Genomic DNA, 18,249 nt, shown 5'->3' on the forward strand with positions numbered 1-18,249 from the left:
GGAAAAAAACACTTACATTTTAAATATATTGTGAATATATAATTATCAATTGATGGTAGCATCAACTGTATAAGGTAACCGACGGGTGTAGCATCATCATAAATTAATGGAATATCCGGCGGAAAACATCTACACGTAAATCAACCGACGGCAAGCGACGGTGCGTAGCAACACAGTGGTTAAAGACGATAAAAATAACTATTTCTTTGTAAATATTAAGATATACTGAGACTGCTAAAACGAAAAACTATTCACCGTTCAAGATATTATTTCAACAAGAAATTATTAAATTACTGATGCAATTTGATTGAAAATATTTACGTGATCATCGAAAACATGACCGAACCGACGGCCGACGGCAAAGTAAGCGTGGTCGGCATGAAAATTGTCATTTTAATAATCCTCAGATAATTTTAAAAACCGTGCTTGTAATAATTAAATCAAGCCTGTAATTTTCAGAAACGCGACTAAGAAGAATTCTGATAAAAATGCCACCACGTGTTTGTAATCTACAAAATTAATATCCCTCAAATTGAATACTCAGTTAAACCGCCTTAATTTTCCGCGAAAATTTTAATTATCCGCCTACCTGTGCATTGATGAGAAGATTTTCTATCCTGTAATATAGTCTATCAACTGAAAACTCCCGCAGGCATTAACGGTCACTTATTTCTCACTTAAGAAGACTCTAACCGCGATAATTCATTAAACAAAACAGGTACACATGCACATTGCGATTATTTTGCCGATGGCCGAAAGAATACACGACTATTAATCCAAATAAAACTTCAAAACGCGTGGCGATTAGAGAGACACGCTCGCGGACCACGGGGTAAAACAACTGCCGTGTGCGCTGCGCGTGCGGGTACGGCAGGTAGCCAGGATATCGGTCAAACAAAAAGTTGTTTATACACAAACGTACTGATAAACACGTAGTTGAGAAGACGAAACTAAAAATTCACAATGTTGAAATACACATATAAGAAATTTACTTTTACTTTCAATATTTCGCGGCATACGAAAAGAATTTATTGGCTCTGGGATATAATAAGAATGAGTCTTCGTAAAAGTTTACTGTATACCTTAGTGATACATTTATAAACACTACACATCGTAAAATTGAAATAAATAATTATAAAAGTTATTATATTAATTTCATAAAAACAAATATGAAACTTTATATATTTATGGTTTATGTATTATATTTTATGCAGTGCAGGTTTTAGCACTACCAGCGCCCTGGGTGAGATTTCTACGGCGCCCCCTAACTGCAATTCAAACCCATACATAAAAACTGGCCAAGTGCAAGTCGCTGGTACTGCGCAACGAGTACAAGTGTTGTGTATACACACAACTATCAATATAACTCGCGTTACGGAATTTTCTCGCAATAAGTTTCAATACAGGGAGATACAGAATTAAATTCTGCATCTGGGAAAATTATTTCGAACTTATTGGGACAGCGCGTTCGCGTGTTATACTAAAAAAACTACAATTCCTAGCGCAACGGGTACTACGCCGCACACATACAACTTTCAATATAACTCGCGTTACGGAATTTTCTTGCAAATAAATTTCAGAACAGAGAGAAACAGAATTAAATTCTGCATCTGGGAAAATTATTCCGAACTTATTGGGACATCGCGTTCGCGTGTTATTCTAAAAAAACTACAATTCCTAGCGCAACGAGTAGTACGGCGCACACACACAACTTTCAATATAGCTCGCGTTACGGAATTTTCTCGCAATAAATTTCAATACAGGAAAATACAGAATTAAATTCTGTATCTGGAAAAATTATTCCGAACTTATTGTGATACCGCGTCCGCGTTTTATTCTAAAAAAAACTACAATTCCTAGCGCTACGAGTACTACGGCACACACACACAACATCGCGTTGTGTTATACTAAAAAAAACTACAATTTCTAACGCATCGAGTACTACAGCGCACACACACATCTTTCAATATAACTCGCATTACGGAATACGGTGCCCTGAACACGAGTCACTTCTACCGCTACCCTCATACGGTGCCCTGATTCCTAGCGCAGCGAGTATTACGACGCACACACACAACTTTCAATATAGCTCGCGTTACGGAATTATCCCGCAATAAATTTTAATAAAAGGAAATACAGAAATAAATTTTGCATCTGGGAAAATTATTCCAAACCTATTGTGACATCGCGTTCGTGTGTTATACTAAAAAAACTACAATTCCTAGCGCATTGGGTACTACAGCGCACACACACATCTTTCAATATAACTCGCATTACGGCATACGGTGCCCTGAACACAAGTCACTTCTACCGCTACCTTCATACGGTGCCTTGATTCCTAGCTCAACGAGTATTACGGCGCACACACACAACTTTCAACATAACTCGCGTTACGGAATTTTCTTACAATAAAATTCAGAACAGGGGGAAACAGAAATAAATTCTGCATCTGGGATAATTATTCCGAACTTATTGTGACACCGCGTTCGCGTGTTATACTAAAAACTACAATTCCTAGCGCAACGAGTAATACGGCGCACACACACAACTTTCAATATAACTCGCGTTACGAAATTTTATTGCATTAAATTTCGGAACAGAAAGAAACAGAATTAAATTCTGCTTCTGGGAAAATTATTCCGAACTTATTGTGATACCGCGTTCGCGTGTTATGGTAAAAAAACTACAATTCCTAGCGCAACGAGTACTACGGCGCACACACACAACTTTCAATATAGCTCGCATTACGGAATTTTCCCGCAATAAATTTTAATACAAGGAAATACAGAATTAAATTCTGCATCTGGGAAAATTATTCCGAATTTATTGTAATACGCGTTCTACGGCGCACAAAATACACGCCGCCATATTGAAACGGGACTCCCGACCTGCATAAACGCGCACATGCAAGCAAGTAGCACTTCCCGAAGTACTATCGGGATTAGGAAATAGCTCATTTTCTATTTGATTGAAAATGGAAACAAATATACAGGGTGTTACAAAAAGAAAATTTACCAAAAGATCCGACGGCAAGCGTTAATTTTGAATTATTACAATACTCACGTTAAATGTGATTTAAGATTAAAATGTAATAAATTATGTTTTAATAAAGTTTACAAACTTACCAGTGTATCGGATAATCAAAGAAAGTACTGAAACAAAAAAAGCACGTGTGTGAGAATTCGCATTATGATGCTCACTTATTTAAATTCGTTCCGTCGCATAATGAACATGCACTATATTAACCGACAATATTCTTGCGACATCCTGCCAAAGAGAGACGTTAATTACACTTACTTAAAACTATCTATAGGATACAAATTTCTAATTTCAATTCTCAGCATCAAAATAATCCAATAGCCGACGGACCACTAACGCACGGATGAAGCATAAGTTTTATTATCATTTAACCGTGAACTCATCTTTCGCAAAACCACTATACACGTCTATTGTTATTAAATGCCGATACTTATGCCGATTTTTAATTATTAAATAATAATGTAGTTAATGTAATAGAAATGAATAAAAGGAAGATGCCGAGCCGCGTGCAGGTAAGAACAGACTGAAATGGTCGAACGTTTGTAGCGTAAACGCATAATTGCGCGCGTATATCGCGATACAAAAAGTTGTTTATACGCAAACCCCGATAGGCGCGTAGAATTGAAATCGAAACATTTCTGATGTCCACTAAAATACAATATAATATAATGTCTCACATCAGTCGCAACTTCGACGCAATTTTACAAAAAGGATACAAACTATTGCACCAACGGATTCCGAGATACAAGCAAATTTTCACCGCGTGTTTCGAAATTTCATGAAAAAAGTAAAAGTTTCAGAGCAATTTTAAGGCACTTCTAACAAGATTTTCGGGGGCCGGCAATATCGCATCGTATAAAATGCCTTTCGCGCAATGCCAATTTGAAAAAATCATTAAAATCGCACGAACGGTTCGCGAGATACCGCCAAATTTCCACCGCGTGTTTCGAAAATTCATATAAATAGTTAAAGTTCAAGAATATAAGCACGAGGACACAATAAATCTGGGCAGTTTTTGATAACAATTTAAGAAAAACAAATATACAGCGTGATACAACAAGAAAATTAAAAGTTCAAGAATTTCAGAGATGAAATTTTAATTCTTTAGAACATTTTTCAATTTTTCCCAATTTATTCAATCGCGAATATCTCGTAAAGTAAAAGAGATATTTAAGATCTGATCGCAGCGTTTTAATCTACGGAATAATCTCTATCAGATAGGATAGTTAAAACCGAAATCTGAGAGATAAAATTTTAAGTCTTAAGAAAAAATTGCCAAGGGGGGGTGCTTGATACTTTTTTTCGACGATTTTTAAAAATTAATATCTTTTAAACTAAAAGAGATAGCTACCAACGAATGGTTGATTATGAAAGATTGGAAAATTCTCTATCAGATAAAAATATAAAATAATTATATTTCCTACACTAAGAGGTCGAAAAACGCGACTAAAAGTGCTAAAAAGTGACATTTATCAATTTTTGCCCATTTTATTCAATCGCGAATATCTCGTAAACTAAAAGAGATATTTAAGATCTGTTCGCAGCGTCTTAATGCTTGATAATTTTTATTGACGATTTTTGATAGTGAGTATCTTCCAAACTCGAAGAAAAAGAGATAGATATCAGCGAATTATAGATTATGAAAGATTAGGAAATTTTCTATTAAGCAAGAATTTAAAATCATTTTAAATAATATATTATTTCAAATACGGTAATTAAATTGGAAATCTAAGAGATAAAATTTTAATTCAAAAGAAAAAATGGGCGAATCAGCTATATACAATCATGCTGGTAAGGTGCCCGAACACGATTCACTTTTACCGTTAGTTTGCGAGTCGCTCCTACCGCTGCCCTCGTACGGTGCCCTGAATGTGAGTCACTTCTATCGCCACCCCTTACGGTGCTCTGAACACGAGTCACTTCTATCGCCACCCTGCTACGGTATAACGAAAGTGACTCAACTAAATTACCAAAAAAAATTAACAAAACCCATCTTGCGCTATCAGAATCCTATAAAAAGTTTGGACATTTCACAAAGGTTTTCCGCAATATGATCCGTTTTCTATATTACCATTAAATATATACGCGGGCTATATTGCGGGCTATTGCAACACGCAGATAAAATGTGATAAAACATTTAACCGAATAATATAACTTAATTATAAACTTACTTATGCAGCGCTCATCGGATTGCAAGGGTACGGCAAGTACTGTAATTAAAAGAAAACATAAGTTAAAACAAAAACATTTCATACAATATGATAATACTATATTCACACATGGGAGAAAACCAACTTTCTGTGCGGAGTATCGCAATGGTCAGATAAAAGTAACTTACTGAAGCACGAATAGATTAATCTAGCGACCGACCACGTCCCACAATAACCGAAATATTTGATTTGAAATATAAACATCAAAAGCAAGCAACAAAAAATATTTTTGCACGTTAAACGCACAATTACTTACAAGTATTAAAAAAACACTGCAGATGTATATTACGACTAAGTCGATTGATGACCGAATATAATGTAAACTTTGAAAATTGAAGTCTGATAAAACGAAACGCGTTGCGCGATGTACCTACGAATGGATACGCCAGAGACCGGCACGAGACTAGTTGCAATCCATCAATAGAGCATGCCAAAACTGCGCACGCAAGGATGGCGACAGTTCACAATAAGACTCTCTGCCTGTTGCACAGTGCCGGTTTTAGCAGTACCAGCGCCCTGGGCGAGATTTCTACGGCGCACCCTAACTGCAATTCAAACCCATACGAAAAAACCGGCCAAGTGCCAAGAGTCGACGCCCGTTAAAGTCCAGCGACCCTGGGCTATCGCCCAACCGCGCCATGTCCTAACGCCGGTACTGCTGCTGCATAAACCCGGCAGGTAAAAGCAATAGATGCGCAAAGCCAGTGCGTCAATGCCACGCGACCTTGTACGCGAATTGCAATAGATGCGCAAAGCCGGCGGCGCGTTGATGCCACGCGACCTTGCGCACGAATTGCAATAGAGGCGGTACCTGTGATAAGAACTAAACTAAAATGTGCTGCATGCGACAGCGCGATAGCGCGAAGAATCTTACGCGTAGCATCTCGCACGGCGAATGCGATAAGAAAGTGGTTTATACACAAACGCTGATATGATTCAAAACGAATACAATTCGATTTTATGATTTTTAGTTCATGCTAGTGAACTAAAATTTAAATAATGAAATAATGATTTATGATTTGAGTGTTATTGAAGCATTTATTGAAGTAAAGAATTCCGCAAAAGATATCAATTTTCTAATTGCAAGAAATCAGGAAATCAGATACTATGAATGATAAAAATTTTACTTACCAGTGTATCGAACACGGCAAATCAAATATGAGTAGATACTGAAATAAAGAAGAAACAAAACATTAGTTACACAATTTCGGACCATGAGTTCCGACGGAACCCAAAGTTTAACATAAATTTCGTTTTGTTCTCCATTATTATTCAAATTAGTATTCGTACCAGGTAACACACTGAGTCAACGAGTTGTGCAGAAGTCAAAAATGATTCGCAGAAGTCCAAAATATTATTTATAATCACACACAAAGTCAGCCGGCCGGCGTCCGACGGCAACCGATCAGAAATCCACGCGAAAATGTAATAAACACACAAAATATTGAATTCCGAAGATTACATACGCGATAAATATTTACCGAATGTCCAAACACGGCAATTAACACTAAGTTCAATAAAATATAACGCGATATACCGAATTTACAACGAGAAACACGAAAACTCGGCGGAGTATTCTTATCTGCCGCACGAAGTAAGGCTGCGTGCCGGCACTGTGCACGTCGACTCTCACTCGCAGGAATATTTTTAGTTAAAACATGCATCGTGGCGCTACCTGAGAATACTTTATTGTACCTCCAGAAAATACAAAACGTTTCAAAAAGTGTGGCATGCATATGAGGCAGTGAGCGATTGCCTATGTATCAGTGAGTGGTCACGCACGTAAGTGGCAGTGTCCGTGTATCACACGTACACGAGAGGGCGCATGCACCACCCTATCTAAACAAATAGCAATTTTTACACATAACTCGAAACTTCAAATATAGAAATCAATAGGATATACTTATTCAAAAAAAATTAATCTAATTATAATATTATTGTAATTATTATTATATTATTAATTTATAGTTTTTATCGATGATTTTCGACAACGAATATCTTCTAAAGATTGGAGAATTCTCTATCAGATGGAACTAATTAAATAAATAAAAATATTTAATTTAATGAGGTAAAAAGTATAAAACGGCGACTGAAACTGCTAAAAATTACAATTTTTCAATTGTTAATGAGGAACGAATCGTAAAGTCTTAATTATTAAAATTAATAAAACTCCTCATGCGCTATCAGAATCCGATAAAAAATTGAACATTTCACAAAGGTTTTCCGCAATATGATCCGTTTTTCATATTACCATTACGTGAACTATATACGGTCCCCCTAATTAGCGGGCTATTGCAACACGCAGGTGAAATGTGATAAAACAATAATATAATATAACTTAAGTATAAATATATATATATAAATATACCAATGCAGCGCTCATCGGATTCCAAGGGAACGGCAAGTTTTACTGTAAATAAAAGAAAACATAAGTTAGAACAAAAACATTTCATACAATATGATAATATTATATTATATATACATATGGGAGAAAACAAACTTTCAGTGCTGAGAATCGCAAGGGTCAGATAAAAGTAACTTACTCAAGCCCGAATAGGTTTTCGATTGATCTAGCGACGGACCACAGCCCACAATAAACGAAATATTTGATTTAACACAATTACTTATTAAGAAAACACTGCAGATGCATATTACGACTACGTCGATTGATGACCGAATATAAGGTAAACTTTGAAAATAGAAATATGATAAAAACAAACGCGTTGCACAATATACATCCGGACACGGCAGAGACGGGCACGAAACTGGCTGCAATCCATCAATAAACAGTTCACAATAAGACTCTGTACCTGCTGCATAAACCCGGCAGGTAAAAGCAATGGATGCGCAAAGCCGGCGGCGCGTCGATGGCACGCGACCATGTGCATGAATTGCAATAGACACGGTACCCGTGATAAGAACTAAACTAAAATGTGCTGCATGCGACAGCGCGACGAGAATCTTACGCGTAGCATCTCGCACGGCGAATGCGATAAGAAAGTTGTTTATACACAAACGTTGATAATAGAACTGTCTTCAAAACTAATCCAATTCTATTTTATGATATTTAGTTAATGCTAGTGCCATCTCTGAATAGAATTTACGATGCGACAATTCACAATAAAACACTACGCCTGTTGTATGAACCCCGCAGGTAAAAACAATAGATGCGCAAAGCCGGTGTGTCGATGGCAGACGACCTTGTGCGCGAATTGCAATAGATGCGCAAAGCCGGCTGCGCGTCGATGGCACGCGTCTTTGAATGTGAAAATTTGAAAACTTTGAAATGAATTTGAATTAGTTTGAAGAGTTTCAAGAAAGATGTATCAACTTGTACTTCCATTTATGTATAAATGGACGTAATACATCAGTTTGTATGTATTTCGTTGCCAGAGTAACAATCATTCTGTAATGTACACATCAGTGTCCTGGTTGTGGCTGACAGAAATCGAAATAGATTCTTCTTTATAATCATGTTTTCTGCTAATATTGTAATAAACGATGGCGATTTTACCAAAACAATTTATACCATGGTACCCACTAATTAAAAAGTGTGTCTTTGTATTAATTAAATTACTTTTCAGATTAAGGAAGGGCAACATGCAGAAGCCATCAAAATTCTACATGGCATTCCGGAATCGAATACTTGTCAAGCTGGATTATCCCTGCTGGCATATTGCTATTTTCATGTTCAGGATTTTAGCAATGCCGCAACTTACTACGAACAGTTGACACAGCTTTTTATGGATAATAATGATTATAAGATTTATTACGCGCAATCTTTGTATCAAGCTTGTTTGTATGATGAAGCTTATAAAGTTTCAGAAACTATCATTGATGAAGAATATGCTCCAAGGGTAAGACGTGGTCTACTGTAATTTTCAGTTAAGCATTAGTGAAAATAAATTCGAAATTGTAGGTGACAAAGTTACAAGCTGCCATTAAATATGGACAAGAAGATTTGACAGTTGCAAAACATTTGGTTGATTCTTGTAGTACCGAAGATCCTGATACAGAAGTGAATTTAGGGTGTTTGTTGTATAAAGATGGCCACTACGAGGAGGCTTTGAGCAAGTTTATGACTTCATTACAGAATATTGGTTTTAAACCGTTTTTGAGTTACAATGTTGCCTTGTGCCATTATAGACTTAAAGAATACGGTCCTGCACTTAGAAATTGTGGTAAATTATGTGCAAATTAATATACAAGCACCTTCTGTAATTATTTATTTTAGCTGATATCATTGAGCGGGGAATTAGGGATCATCCTGAATTAAGTGTCGGGATGCAAACTGAAGGTATCGAGGTGCGATCAGTTGGAAACACTCTTACCTTACATGAAACAGCTCTGACTGAAGCATTTAATTTGAAGGCAGCTATTGAATATCAAATGAAGAATTGTGCGTTAATTTTTATAAATTATTTTGTTATTAATTTCGAATATTTTCAGTGGATGCTGCCAGAGAAGCTTTAACTGATATGCCACCTCGTGCTGAATATGAATTGGACGCGGTGACTCTTCACAATCAAGCTCTAATGAATATCGATCAGAACCCCGCTGAAGGTTTTGAAAAGTTACAGTTTTTATTGCAGCAGAATCCGTTTCCTCCGGAGACATTCTCAAATTTGTTGTTGCTGTATTGTCAGCATGAATGTTATGATTTAGCTGCAGATATACTTGCTGAGAATGCACACTTAACTTATAAATATTTAACTCCAGTGAGTTTCAAATTTAATATTTACTACAAAGCATACTAAACTTATTATACTGTAGTACCTTTATGATTTTCTGGATGCAATCATAACACAACAAACATCTCCTTCGGAAGCGTATCAAAAGTTGGATGATCTAGCAAATCGTCACACTGAAGTGCTACGAAAACTTACCAAGCAGGTTCAAGAACACCGCAACAACAACGATACCGAAATGGTAAAGAAAACCGTCATGGACTACGAAGAATGTTTGGATCGTTATATCCCAGTGCTGATGGCCCAAGCAAAAATATACTGGGAGATGGAAAACTATCCACAAGTGGAGAAAATTTTCCGCAAAAGCGTGGAATTTTGCAATGATAATGACACGTGGAGACTTAACGTAGCACACGTGCTATTCATGCAGGAGAACAAGTTCAAAGAAGCTACCGGTTTCTACGAGCCAATTGTAAAGAAACACTACAATGATGTAAGTTTAAGTTTAATTTAATTATAAAGTTTATAATTAATGTTCTGCTGTTCTTTTTAGATTCTGAACGTCAGCGCAATTGTATTAGCAAATTTATGTGTCTCCTACATAATGACATCACAAAATGAAGAAGCTGAGGAATTGATGCGAAAAATCGAAAAAGAAGAGGATCAGTTGGCCTATGAAGAGCCAGACAAGAAATATTTTCATCTGTGCATTGTTAATTTGGTAATTGGGTAAGTTCCGCGACAAATATGAAGAAATGCTAAATTTATTGATATATAATTTACGTTCTCGGTTTTCCAGCACTTTGTATTGTTCTAAAGGCAATTATGAATTTGGAATCTCGCGAATTATGAAGTCTTTGGAGCCGTATAACAAGAAATTGGGCACGGACACATGGTTCTACACTAAACGTTGTTTTCTCAGCATGATTGAGAATTTATCAAAACATATGATTGTTTTGCGGGATGAAGTTATTCAAGAGTGTATTAGTTTCCTGGAGAGTTGCGAAAGTAAGTCAACTATTGCTGCATTTGTATTCATTAGTTAACATATTTCGTTTTAACCCAGTGTATGGAAAAGGAGTTAAAACAGTGGCTGTATCACCGTTTACTGAAGAAGATGACACACCGAACGGACAGCAAACGGTTACCTACGAAGCGCGTGCAATGAAAGCTCTTCTTCTTAAATTGCAAACCTATTAAACAAATAGCACAATTACATGTGAGTTTCTTTTTATAAGTTCTATATTAATGTAACAAACGAAAACAACTACAAGTCTCATGTTACAATTTCATAGTAACATAACATTCCATAAAAATGAGTATTATTATTACAGGTAATGATGTAAACTGCATGTACTACTTCAGTAAATAGAGAAAAGGCTTGTTCGACTGTAGGTGAAGAAACGTATTCGTTCATAGTATTGCACTGTGTCTAATATGAAATATTCAACTGTGGCACTCAGCATGCGTTGTTCAAAATTGATAAAAAATGTATCACCGTTCTCTTCTTCTTTTTGTCCTAGAGTTAAGTAAGTGTATCACTATAATTCAATTTGTTCAATAAAAAAAGCAAGTTTAAAACTATTTCAATTGACTGTCTGGTCTGCTTCATTTGGTTGTTTACTGGTATAAGTGTATGTAATTATGTTAAATCGTTAAGATATCATTGGTTACTAGTCCCTGAATGAGGATCTAAAGCGGGTAGTAGCAATATAAAACGCTAATTATTCAACTATAGCACTGGATGCCATTTTGTTCACGCCACAGGTGCCATCGCCTCTGTAAACTCGGTAATATCCTTGTTCGCCCCACCTTGGTCCCCACGAGTTCTTAACTATCCAATAAGGAAGCGTTTTGTTGAACAATTTGTACTCTGAGAAGTTGCATTAAGAAATATTAGAATATTAAACGTTTTTTAAATATAAATAATACTTACTGTGTACTCCGTATCCAACAATAAGCACTCCATGATCCATGGAGTCAGGATCACACAAAAATTTAGGTGGATGTGAAACGCCACCCATGTACAGTTGCATAGCGTTCGCATTGATTCCTATCGAAATCGGACCATTTTTCACTAAAAATTTAGCCATATCATCTTCGTTCTGGCTAACATTTACCGCGCCAGATAATTTTACGCGAGTCAATGAGGGCTTAAAAACACATTTTTCATCTTCTGCATCGTATGGATAATCACTTTCCAATTCTAAACCTCCCAACTCCTCAATAGCTCTATACGCATTATCCATTAAACCACCATTACATCCCTCGTCCATTTTATCGCAATCAACCAGTTCCTGCTCGGAAAACTCCAACAATTTGTCATGTTTGATCGCATATTGCCCCTCAACATTACCGGTAACACTGAAAGCCCAACAACTGCCGCATTGGCCTTGATCTTTCACATGTGTTACAGCACCTTTCGTCCTCCAATCAAATTCAGTGGGTAAGTCAATCTCTGGAATCTTTGCCGGTCCGTAAGGAATGGCATTTTCGTCGCGTAATTCTGGCCTATAGCCTAAATACTGTCTGAATTCTGCTGGGTGTAAATCAGCAAATCTAGAAGCACCATAAATAGCGCTGCCTTGTTCATGTTTCTGCAACTCTTCAGCTTTCTTCATATTCTCCATGAAAATAGAAAATCTATAATTTATCTCTTTAAGAGTCGCGTATTTCTTGTCGTATTTCTTCTGAAAATCAAGGAACTGTTCAGGTATTGATAAACCACTGTCAAAGGAAGCAGATCTTTTAGATCTGAAAGTGTGATGTTCTTCATCACATGTCACATTAGTTTCTTTGCCATGTGGCAACCAAGGCTGATCCCAAATCTTAATATGACAGGTCTTAACAGTAGCCTCTTTCTTCGCTTCACAGAGCTCCGAATCCTTATTCGCATGTTTCGGACAATTCGATTCAACTATGTCAACCTTCAGCTTATACAATACACCAGCAACTACTTGCTTGGAAGCTTCGTGAATCTTAACAATTTTATATTTATTATCTTGCGAGGATTTTGAATCAAGCTGAACTAAAGTTTCCTTAGCAAGTTTTAACATATCCGGATCATTCGTAGAATCAATTGGTGCTCCTGGAACCTGTCGTTTCGTGCGATGAGACTCAATAGACCTACGCGATCTAAACGTGTGGTGTTCCTGGTCACAAGTAACATTGGTTTCTGTGCCCTGTGGCAACCAAGACTGATCCCAAATGACAATATCGCACGTTTTGGGAACTGCCGCTTCCTTTTCTCCGCACAGAGAAGAATCTTTGTTGTCATTTTTCAAACAGTCTGACTCAATAATATCGACTTTGAGTTTAAATAGGAAACCAGACACAACTTGTCTGGAAGCACTGTGAATTTTAACTATTTTATACTTATTGTCGTGTGAAGACTTTGAATCCAATTTGACTAAAGTTTGTTTAGCTATGGTTACCATTTCTGGGTCTTTAGTCGCATCGGAAGGAGCCCCTAAACCGGCGCGTTTTGTGCGATTTTTATCCACATCGCGTTCAATCTGATGGCAGCGCGACTTCAACAGCTTGGCGTGATCTTTAGAATAGTGAATTACCAACTTACACAACTTGTCATTTTCGAATGGGAAGCATTCGCCGATCTCGTTACACTTTGTTGCCGCGAATCTTACCACCATATGATACACAGCCCCTTCAAGTTCCAGCTTTTAACGCGGACAACTTCGAGGACTTCGTGTTTCCAAGTATCATCATCAAGACTTTCACCAGCAAACTTGGCCAACTCGTCAACCAATTCTTTTCGGCGTTGTACTCATTAACATTACGTTTGTCCCTATTATTGCAGTCATTTTCGGTTGAATCGGAAGAACTAGAACTCGACGAACCCTTCTTTTTGCTGTACTTACATGGTTGACTTGTTTTCTTTACGGGAACAGTTTTGGTGCTTTGATAAATACAATCGTTAGTTGGATCATTATCAAAATCATTGCACACTATAGGTTGAACGTTGTTTTTCTTATAAGGGCAATCAACAACATCGTCGCCTGCATCACATGGCGACTGTTGGTACTTCTTACGTTTACGTTTGTGTTTCTCATCGCTGTCCGAACTGCTACTGCTACTACTTTCGTCTGACCGTTTCTGTCTCTGGAGCACAGGATCAGTTGTTCCAACTACAGTTTGCTGAGCACCAGCTGCCGCTTCAGTTTTCTTCTCATCACTTTCTTCAGATGATGAAGAAGCATCTGTGGTTGTCTGTCTTTTGTGCCGATCTTCAACTGATTCTGTACTCTCTTCCGATTCACTACTGGATTCATCCTTGGGCAATTCCTTAATGGGTTTTACAGTCTCGGAAGCAACAAAACTATCAGTACTGGTTGGCAATGACGGTACATCCTCAACAGCCAATTGTGAATTATCCATACCGAACTTGGTAGTCTCCACTTCCAACGGGCGAACAGATAACAATGGCTCGGTGGCATCTGTAGGATCTGTAGGTATAATCTGCGCATCTAAATCTAATAAACGCGCCGGACTCAATTCAGGCTCTAGATTACCGGTCTCGGCCATTTTCTCGTAGTTTGGACTTTCTGGAACTGCTTCCGGAATCTCTGCGGATTTCTTGTATTCATTATTAACATCAATTTCATTGTCGAAATCATTACGATTTTTCTTAACGCTAACGGCCGCAAAGTCCTGTGACTTTGTGCAGTTATTACCGATGATATGCTTATCATCACTAATCCAGGGCTTCTGAATAAATTCGATGCGGCAGACTTCAAGAGCAGCGTCCGAATCAATCGCACAGATTGGAGGATTTTCAATAAGATGCGCGTCACATACAGTTGGTGCAACTTCCAACAGCAGAATAAATTTGACACCGGAAACAATTTCACGCTGCAATCGCAAAACTCTAACCGAAACGTGTTTCTTCGTTTTTTCAGCTTCCAAGTGATGCAAAGCAGTAGTGATAAGATTCTCCACTCCAGGCACGTTAGTATCCAGATCTACGGTGCAACCTGGACAATATCCTGGTTTTAAAACTGGTGGAGAGCTGCTTGTTTGTTCTTTCTAGCAAAAAATAAACAAACAAAATCATTAATCCGATAATAAATATTATTCCAATCAGAATACTTAAATCATTTAAACTTACAGTAGTGGTTTCAACAAGAACTGGTTCACCCTCTGTCACCTGAATCTTCTCTTGACAATCAAGCCCTGGCAGCGTTTCAAAACTGTTGGTATTTGCAAAGTACTCGACATACGCCTTGCATGTGAAAATAGTATTGGAACATCCAGACTTGCTTTGCGCGTAGCATTCGGCGACAACCTCGATTTCAATGAAAGTGACATCATCCGTCTAAAAACCACAACAACCACAAGTCTGATTAAGAATCGCGACGTATATAGAATGATTGAAAAATGATTAACATGACATACTCTGCTGGATAAAAACACAACATGTTTGCATGCACGCAGAAATGATTAAAGTGCAAAAGTTATCAACTGGACCAAAGTATGTGAAAACATTTACAGCATTGACGCGTTTTCATTGCCATTAACATTTGCACTTTTCAAATATTTTGAACAAACATTGTATGAAAGTCAAATAAGTTAAGTGCAACTATTTAAACCACAATTAATTGAGTTCCTCATTAATTATTCAAATGCGTAAATTAACATAGAATTGTTATAGTAACAAGTTGCGGTTTAAAATAACAATAAAACACCTTAAAGTTAACAAAAACTCCGTGAGTTTAGTCCGTTACTCTAAACTCGTGGAACGTATGTGTTTATATTTAAGTTTTCATGACTTAAAGATGAATCGGCCGCAAGATGCAAACACGCATACAAAGTAATGCACTGCCGTACAAATTTAGAATTGCTACCTTTTTTTGCGTATTAAGCAAGTCGCTGAAATTGTAGTTGTACTGGCGTTCCGGGTCGGCGTTCAAATCGTCAATCACACTCCAGATTTGCGGGCGGTATTTGGCATACAGGTCTTGCGCCTCTTGCGCATTCTTTTCGATTGGTGAGCTGCTAACGAGCACGCCACTGTGCAGGTGCAACAGCAGCAAAATAAGGGGCTGCCAATGCAGCGCCATTCTTGGAAAATCACCGATGCAGCGGATGCAGGAACTTGGACAACACACGACGACACGGCTTTCGCACTACCGTTTGCTTAGCGATCTCGGCGCTTTCTGTTTACTTTATTCATTCTGTACGTGAAGTTCTTGCGTGCGGCAAGTGAGACGCAAAACGGCATTTGTGCGGGAGGAGAATTGTCGGCAGGTGGCGCCATCTATGTAGTTCTAGTATTTATTAAACATCAACATACAGCGAGAAACTGTAATATTTGAAATAATAAATAACTGACAGTTATTACAACTTTACGGTTCATTTACTGATAGATAAGTTAATTATATAGTTAAAAATATACAAATCAATTGAAACAATGTAGCATACATCATTTTCAAAACTTTCTTTTACTTATTTGAAAGACATAATGTCAAAGTGCGTAAATTGACCGCTTGATGGCAAACGTAGGCACAATTTCTCATTAATTTCCGAATATTGTGGAGATCTTTTTGCGACACATTTATTTCAGATTTCTGAGCATAGATTAATCATTTTTTGACATCACCCGAAATAAACTATTCCTACTCGTTTCCAAAATATTCTAAGGTAAAGTGTAACACCCACACTAAAGTTATCTCATTTTTTGTTCCGTGCATTTGCATTTTGAATACATCAAACCATAAAAACTTGTGTAACTTGTGTATCGCTTGTAAAAAAAACGACATAATTTTTAATGACCACGAAGCCTGTGGCTGCTGTGTAAAGTCCGCCGCATGAATCGTGCGAACCGCTAACATGGCTAACATTTTATTTATTTATAAACGAAAATGACATAAGCAATCTTCGCCCGCAAACGAAATTGCATTCGACGCGCGTAATAGCCAATGATATAATGAATATAATATTAAAAGTAAACACTACAACGAACGCATAATTAAATGTAGAAGTACTCGTGAGTCAGTTGTGAACAACCTGTGACCGCATCGAAAATAGAATGCGCACGCAGCAAGAACAAAAAACAATTAATTGTTGCAATTATGAAGGTCGTTTTTGTTCGATCGTTTTTGGCGAAACAAACTCCTAATACCGAACGTGTGCAAAGAGTTGTAAACATACGCTGGCTAAAAATAACTGATCGTTCGGATACATAATGCAATTTAAACTATTGCGCACATTATTACACTCAAGTACCTTATAGTAAGTGGACGGTATTGAGGTCTTGATTAATTTCCTATCAGAGAATTGCGATTAAACTTGAAATACACAAGGAAAAAAATTAGATTTATGGGTTTTTCCTTTGTTTTATTATTTTGTATTTGTTTGAGATCATGGACGTTTTAAAAATGGGTAAAGAGTATATAATACACATTTTGATCCATAGCTGTTTATTGTTTTAAGGACGTCTTTATTAGAAGCGTTTAATAATGAATGCATAGTTATTTATAACCTGCGCGCACTTGCAGACGGGCCAGTGTACCTACATTATGTCGTAGTTGATAGCTAAACGATTTGACACACTCTCAAGCAGACCTGAGAACTGGCTGAATTGCAAGCTGCGCAAAACCAATATCATTATAATTAGAACGAGTACTAATCGCGCTTATAAAACAACGCGAGTGAAACATAAGCAAGTTGAGATTAATTGAAATTCCCGTGGCTTAACGTTGGCCAGGTGCGCTTAATTGCGGAACCTTGTCTTTTTTTCTGTTATTTGGTTAAGTTTTATTGCACTTTGTGCTGCAGTTTTTAATTTGAGTTATAGTAAAGTATAACTACGGTGTAAAATGAGAATCACGGGAAGGTTGCAAAGGTGCTGTGGCCAGTTCGTTGGTAATTAAATAACGAAACACGTTATTTATGTACAAACTTTTTTTGCGTGAGTGAAACTGATCTATTCTTGCGTATTTTTGTTATGTTTGCGAAGTTGTAGGTTTAGAATAATCAGTATTATAGCATTTCTAATTAGGATTAACATAACTATTTGTAAAAGAAAGATAAAGATAATTAATGTTAAGTAAAAGTAAATTCTTGTATATTTACTTACTCGTATGTATAATATTATTCCAAAGAGCATCGTAAAATCAATAATGAGTAAATAATTGTTTGTTAATACTTTTGATAGAAAAAGACATTAAGATTTATACGTAAAAGCTATAATTCGACTTAAATCATTAAACTATAGTTTAACTACACATTAATCAATGCAATCTTCCTGGCAATAAAGTTGCGATTGTAACATGAATAGAGGAAGTTTAAATAAT

At 37.0% G+C, this 18,249-nt stretch overlaps 2 protein-coding genes and 1 long non-coding RNA gene across 3 annotated transcripts; 1 reads left to right on the forward strand and 2 right to left on the reverse strand.

Annotated features, from left to right (window-relative positions):
- Positions 1–2,808: 2,808 nt before the first annotated feature.
- On the reverse strand, positions 2,809–7,659 carry LOC135793610 (uncharacterized). Its single transcript, XR_010548667.1, has 4 exons — positions 7,618–7,659; positions 6,381–6,418; positions 5,211–5,249; positions 2,809–3,152 (listed from the first exon to the last, which is right to left on the reverse strand). It is a non-coding gene; the product is annotated as an uncharacterized lncRNA (long non-coding RNA).
- A 989-nt stretch (positions 7,660–8,648) lies between these two features.
- On the forward strand, positions 8,649–11,521 carry LOC135793144 (intraflagellar transport protein 70A-like). The gene is made up of 9 exons (XM_065303959.1): positions 8,649–8,782; positions 8,834–9,106; positions 9,169–9,430; positions 9,484–9,648; positions 9,699–9,967; positions 10,023–10,430; positions 10,491–10,666; positions 10,737–10,945; positions 11,004–11,521. Exons 1-9 carry the CDS (start codon positions 8,723–8,725, stop codon positions 11,135–11,137), a joined length of 1,956 nt encoding a protein of 651 aa, XP_065160031.1. The 5' UTR covers positions 8,649–8,722; the 3' UTR covers positions 11,138–11,521.
- Positions 11,162–16,122, reverse strand: LOC135793145 (uncharacterized). The gene is given in 6 exon segments (XM_065303960.1): positions 11,162–11,810; positions 11,874–13,619; positions 13,622–13,697; positions 13,700–14,980; positions 15,063–15,269; positions 15,799–16,122. Coding segments are annotated over 6 exon segments (3,675 nt in total). The 5' UTR covers positions 16,015–16,122; the 3' UTR covers positions 11,162–11,661.
- Between the last annotated feature and the right edge of the window lie 2,127 nt (positions 16,123–18,249).

This window comes from Atheta coriaria, unplaced genomic scaffold (assembly GCF_025399875.1).
Source record: "Atheta coriaria isolate IRGN ID8LTWV9N9 unplaced genomic scaffold, Caltech_Dcor_3.1 hic_scaffold_6_pilon, whole genome shotgun sequence".
Classification (NCBI taxonomy): domain Eukaryota; kingdom Metazoa; phylum Arthropoda; class Insecta; order Coleoptera; family Staphylinidae; genus Dalotia; species Dalotia coriaria.

Bases quoted from the DNA above. Each gene is read 5' to 3' on its own strand.
- LOC135793144 (XM_065303959.1), top strand. From the start codon at position 8,723: ATGTTTTCTGCTAATATTGTAATAAACGATGGCGATTTTACCAAAACA. The intron at 9,431-9,483 runs GTAAATTATGTG...TATTTATTTTAG, and splicing joins TCCTGCACTTAGAAATTGTG to CTGATATCATTGAGCGGGGA. The intron at 9,968-10,022 runs GTGAGTTTCAAA...ATTATACTGTAG, and splicing joins CTTATAAATATTTAACTCCA to TACCTTTATGATTTTCTGGA.